We start from the raw sequence: 6,206 nt of genomic DNA on the forward strand, positions 1-6,206 counted from the left end.
TTTTCCAGAGCATAGACCCAAGAAGTCCCCCAGCAGGCCCACAGGCCTCCACACTGGCTCACGCAGATCCAAACTGCACCAGTTTTCACTCCCTCATGTAGGCCTTAGTTCCCGTGGCAGAACTCGCCTTCCCACTGGACACTCACCTGTGCCTGAGCCTGTGGAGAAGCCAGGCTCCCTCCCCCTCTGCCCACAGCAACACAGACACTCCCAACCTTTCCCAAGAGCTGCAGCGCAACCACAGCCACAGTGGCAACCCCAGCAGTGACACCACTGCTCTGCTCCGTTTTGCCCCACTCTGCTCCTCTAGTCACAGCTGCAAGCCTGTCTCTCCACAACAGGTTGTGCCTGGCGGCAACAAAGCCACAAGATTTCTGCCCGCTTCCAATCCATGCCACAAACCCCATCTATGGCTCTTCCCACATTTAAGAAACACCTGACCATTCCGAAGCAAATTTAGACCTTAATGTCAGGGTGAGAACAAAGGGAAGCTTCCAACACAGTGAAGGTTTTATTTATTATCCTATTTATTTCCACTATCAGTCTAAACAAACTACAAACTACGAGCTAGAAACTAGGAACTAGAATAAACAACTATGGCCTCTTCCAGGGCTAGTATCTCCTCTCGGCCATAAACTGCTGCGTTGCCACGATCAGAGGCGTCAGGCTGGAGGTTGGCTCGGCGGAGGTTACAAACGGATGCTGCCCAAAGAGAAAAAGAAGAAATTAATTTCTACTTACCTCACAGGCTGAAACAGGCTTTCTCTGGCAACAAGAAAGATACAGAAAGGAGGGCATTCTGTGCACCTCTGTCTCCACATCCAGGACCTTGCTACATGGGGCCAACATGGCTCCCAGTCCCACAAATCCATTAATTCAGATGTCTTCAGCTTAAGGAGATTTGGTCTAGGTGACCTTGAAAGGCTCCTTCCAACCCAACCTAGGCCAGGATTCTCCTCTCTTTTCCTTTGAAAAGCCCCCCAGACTGGAGATTCTTAGGAGCGGGGCCCATCCGAGGCCTTGGACTTGAGCAGATGAGGAGCCCCTGGCAGTGGGTGGCTGGCGCATCCGGCAGCCGCTTTGCCTTTTACCTGCAGAAGTTCCTGGGCAGACCAGCGCCTGTCCTCGTCCGTCTCCAGGCAGCAGTGCAGAAAGTCTCGCAACCAAGCGGACTGTTGCCTGGGGTTCTGCAGCTTCGGGCTGCCCCTGGTGCTTATCAGCTGTTGAACCTAGAGCAGAAGGAAATGCCACGCTCTACCTGCCTCTTTCACACCCCAAACTGCTCACACAGACCCCACCGGACAAGCTCCGCTCTCCAGTGGCTCTTTACTCCCTGCCCGAGGGTGGCAGATACCTTTCCTGCCCCTACTAAAAGAACCCAAAGCCCGAGGCAGCCATAGCCAGTCCAATATGCAAAGGCTCTTGCCTTGGCCCCTGATTTCATTGGCTGATGGAATTAGGAGCAACTCCATCAGCAAAAGCACCCTTTGCTTCTCTGAGCACTGACACCAGCTCTACAGGCGATGCGGAAGACAGACTTTTATCTAACTCTACTATTTCCAAGGATTATTCCATCAAATGCAGCTCAGCACTGCTCACTGCTCCCTTAGGCAAAGCTTCCATCAAGCAAAAGGCATCGTGAGGTTTTGGTGCAGTTCGTGATCAAATGCCAAGGGGATAATCTGGACAAGAAGCACGAGAGACTATGCAGCCTGGAACCCGCCATTTTCAGCTGCTAGCAAGCTTCCCAAGCAGAAGAATGGGAGCAGATTTTGTCCGAGTGACAGCAGTATCTGAGAGTAGTTGCAGCGTACCGTGCGGGAGGTCATCATCAGGTAAGGAGGCGCTCCTTCCACCATCTCCATCCCCACAATGCCAAAGGACCAGATGTCCACTTTGGGGCCATAGGGCTTCCTGCTGAAAATTTCTGGCGCCATCCAGTAAGTTGTCCCAACAGCCGATCTCCGTTTGCTCTGCTCAGCGGTGAGCTGAGCAGAAAGGCCAAAGTCAGCTGAGGAGAAAAAAACCATTCTGATCAAGCCAGCGTGAATTAGGGAAGCCAACAAAAGAATTCCCCACGGTACCAATGTCCAAGAAGGCAGTGTGGAATCCCAGCTGCAAAGGGGCCCTGCTGCCATTCCTCAGGCCTGCAGCCGAGGAAATACGGAATTGGCCACTTAGCAAAAGCCCCCAGTTTCAGGCAGTGGCTTTTAGTCCCCTGAAGCTATTAGACTGCAACTGCCTTGCTTGGGAAGGATCACACACAAGCCAAAGGCACCCCCTACCCCTTCTTCCCAGCAACACCTCCCTGCGCCTTGTGGCTGTGCTCTGCGCTCACAGCAGGGCAGCCTGCACTGCCACGGGCATCAGGGAACCGGCAGTCACCCAAAGGCAGCCCCACACCGCAGCCCGCCACGGCTGAGCCTGGCCAACAACACCCACCCAACTTGACAGATCCGTCCAAGCCCAGGAGAATGTTGTGGCTTTTGACGTCTCGGTGGATCACTTGCTTGGAGTGAAGGAAATCCAGGCCTTGCAGGCACTGAGAGAGGAAAAAGCAACACGAGCCTAAGTGGATTTCGTCCCACAAGCAGGGAAGTGGCACATCTGACTTCCTGGGGGATGGTGAGCCATGGCAAGACAGGCTGCTGGCAAAGGCAGCAGAGCCTGCTGCTCCAACACGAGGACAGCAGTGCTTTTCTAAGTGCGGGTGCATTTGCTTTTGAAAGAGAAAGGGCAATTGTTCCTCTGGCCAGTGTCCTGCAAACACAGACTCAAGAAGCACTGCTGCCGTGGCTGTACTCTCTCCAGCCAGACAACAGTGGCTGCTTTTGCCAACACCACGTTGGCTGCCAGGCTCTCCTTTCAGGCTGAGCTCTGTGAGAGTCCTGCGAGTATCTCTTTGTCTTTGCCACTTGCTTGACATGGTGCCAGCAGCACCTTTGCTCTTAGGAAGGAATGCGGAAGGAATGGGAAGGAACGCAGCGCACACAGGCTCCAGGCCAGTGTTTAGAGAGGCAAAGACAAACACCCTAGAAGAAGGGCAGGGACACTGGCAGGCACTTCCGATGCTCTTGCTACTGCCCGTTATAAGAGAAAGGCAGAAAGGAAGCTCGGAAGGTGAAATCTCTCCTCTCCTTATCACCCATTTGGAAGGACCATCCCGACCAAGCCGTGGGAAGCACAAGCGCCATCCCTTACCTCCCGAGAGACAGCTGCTATCTCTCCTTCTGCCATACGAATCTCCCAAATGACATCGTGTAAAGAACCTCCGTCCATGTACTCCATCACCAGCCAGACTTCCTCGTCCACCAGGTAGCTGAAGGGAGGAAACAACAGCCTGGAGATGAATGCGTGCACTTCCTGATGGATTCTCCTTCCTGTGTCTCTCTCAGAAGAAGACAGGAGGAAGTCAATAATCATTGGCTATGCTCTCCAGGGCTTGAACTCAATCTACAGTGTTTTGTCAGCACATAAGACCCGTGGGAAAAAAAATCAAATGCCAAACCAAACAAAACAATGTGGAGAGAGGACAGGAACTTTGAGGCTGTTGGCTCAAGAAAGACAGGGCCAAGTCCGCTCTTTGAAAGCACACGTCAAACTAGGTATGCCAGCAAAGATTAATGCAGCCCCAATGCAATCTCCTCCCAAGACGCTGTCGATCACTCCAGAAACAGGAATTAACAGCTCCATCCTCTGTCAGCTCCATCCTCTGCCAGCGGTTGAACCGCTGCCTTGCAGGATGTGGATGACCTTTCATGGCAGAACAGCAGAACCACTCACCTGTCTAGAAAGGTCACAAGATTGGCGTTCTTATTGCCACGCATGACCTGGATTTCATTCAGGCACAGTTCACTGCTGCTCTCTTCCAGGAGACTAATTTTCTTTATGGCCACCTACAACGACATGGAAAACCGTGAACCAAAGTCTGTGGCGCAGGACCACAAGGGGAAGACGGAGACAGTGATTATGGGATGATGGAGCTGGGCTGGGCCAAACCGCCTTGTGGCTGGACATCAGACCGCTTGCTTGGGCACCTCCCAGGACAAAGAGCCAGATACCCTTTGCCTTGTAAACCTGGGAGAAACATGGTCTAAGCTCTCCACCGCAAAGCTCTAACAACACAGGCTGTGCCCACAGTCTTCCCCCAGGGCCTTACTTTATCATCCCCATTTTCATTCACACACCCCTTGCAAGCAGGAAGCCATTTTGTGCCGGTAAGAATGGAGCAAAACTGCTGGGAAACCTTTGGCACTTCTAGGGGGCTTGATCATTACTCCAGCAACCACTGGCATTCTCCATTGCACAAGAACAAAGCAAACCCTTGCAGACATGACAGATAAAATGCCGTCCTAAAACAGCACTGCAGAAGCTGTGGCGCTGCTTGACGCTTACCTCTTCTCCTGTGGCAGTCTCCACTGCCATGCACACCGTGCCAAAACCCCTAGAAACAAAAGAGCAGCAGAGAAAGAAGAAGTCCTTTAGTCCCTGCAAGTGCAGGACACCGCGGTCCAACCGCGGAAAAAAAGTCCCGGGGCAAACAGTAAATGGAACACGACAGATTCTCGTCTGGGTCTTTTCTCCCTTTTCTCTTTCTGTATCTGTGCATGTGTGGGATTTTTCCAGGCACATGCCGATTCGGCCTTCTCACACCTCTCCTTGGAGTCTATCTGCCAAATTCAAGCACCACCACTGAGGCCTTCTGAGAAGTCTGAAGCCATGTAAGAGCCATTGGAGGAAAGCCTCCAGACACAGATCCTTTCTCCAGCTTCCAAGGAAAATAGTGTCCAGCCACAGCCTGCAGCCACAGCTGGAGCAGGCAAAGGCTTCCACTGTTGCGCACACAAATGGAGAAGTACTCAAAATAGAGGATCCTTAGACGGCTGTGTTCTGGGTCCAGAGCCATTGGCAGCTGCTTCTCTTTGGTGCACCAGACACAGGAAGGGCTCTACTTTTCTGGCCACTTCAGCTATAAATGCTGACCAGTACTTAGAGATCATCAGGCATCATCTTAACGCAGTGTCTGAACAGCTTTGGAGCTTGCCTGCTGTCACTCTGGGGAGGTGTGACACCAGCAAAATGCACCGCCCCCCGCTGTGAAGAAGGAGCTGTGGCTGCACTCACCCTTTGCCAATCGTTTCCAGTTCTGTGTACTTAGCCTCAGGATCTCCCTCGCTCACCAGCATCTCTGTAAAAATCCCAAGGAAAGATGTTCACTTCAGAAGAGGTCCCACCCTGCAGCAGATCAGAAAGGCAGCCCCACTGTCTGGGACACTCTGCCCTTTCAACTCAGTCAGCTGGGAAACACCACCACCACCACAACCAAAACCACCACCACCACCACCACCACCACCACCACCACCTCAAAAACAACAGCAGCAAGACAAGCAGCCCTGCAGCACAGATGGCCTGCCCAAAACTAGAAGTCTACACTAAAATCTAAGCACATCGAGAAACAGTCAGAGGAGACAGGGATCAGAAAACTGCAACCAGGAGAAGTGATTGTTGTCTACAAACATTAAGGGCAGCAGGAAAAACAAAACCTTTCTGTTCTTGGCCATGAACACTCTGTGACATTCAACAAAAGCTTTCATCCTTGCAAACATCCAAGGCATCTTGGGTTCTGGAATCAATTCTTATCAACAGCTGCCCTTTCCAGAACAGGAAGAATATTGCAAAGTGCTTCCAGCAGAGCCGAGATCTCCAGCTTTAAGCAGGACTTTGCCTAAACAATGCCCCTCTGCCTTTCAAGAGCAGCAGCTTATGTTATACCCTACTGTGATGGGCCTCAGGAATGAGGTCCCTCAGCCTTTAGGCCAGGCTAAGTTCTGAAGATGACCTTGGCTGTGCCCCACAGGAGCTGGGCCCCACAGGAGCTCCTTGAGGCCTACTCATTCGCTAGGTCACAGCCTCCTGCTCAGCCAGAAACAACCTCTGTTTTCTTTTTGGCATAGAGGGAAGCTCAGGCAAAGCCAAACCAGGCCCAGCTGCCCTCAGAGGCAGGAGCAACACCCCAGGGACCCCTCACCACCTCAAAGCACAACAGCAGGTCCTGTGTGGAGGCCACAGGACCTGGCACTCAGCTGAGGAGGAGCAGGAGGTGGGACAGCTCTTGCTGACACGCGCACACACAAGGCACTGCTCCGGCGGACAAGGATCACAAAGCACATACTCAGCATGGCCAGGCACTTGTCCTCTGTCCTCTC

General features: G+C 52.5%; 1 protein-coding gene across 1 annotated transcript; it reads right to left on the minus strand.

Moving 5' to 3' along the window:
• Window positions 1-559: 559 nt before the first annotated feature.
• LOC137466016 (serine/threonine-protein kinase PAK 3-like) lies at window positions 560-5,269 on the minus strand. The gene is made up of 8 exons (XM_068177961.1): window positions 5,125-5,269; window positions 4,396-4,444; window positions 3,784-3,896; window positions 3,202-3,319; window positions 2,443-2,542; window positions 1,815-2,011; window positions 1,092-1,229; window positions 560-702 (listed from the first exon to the last, which is right to left on the minus strand). The coding sequence occupies exons 1-8, from the start codon at window positions 5,184-5,186 to the stop codon at window positions 613-615; spliced, it is 867 nt and encodes a 288-aa protein (XP_068034062.1). The 5' UTR covers window positions 5,187-5,269; the 3' UTR covers window positions 560-612.
• Between the last annotated feature and the right edge of the window lie 937 nt (window positions 5,270-6,206).

This window comes from Anomalospiza imberbis, unplaced genomic scaffold (assembly GCF_031753505.1).
Source record: "Anomalospiza imberbis isolate Cuckoo-Finch-1a 21T00152 unplaced genomic scaffold, ASM3175350v1 scaffold_127, whole genome shotgun sequence".
Classification (NCBI taxonomy): domain Eukaryota; kingdom Metazoa; phylum Chordata; class Aves; order Passeriformes; family Viduidae; genus Anomalospiza; species Anomalospiza imberbis.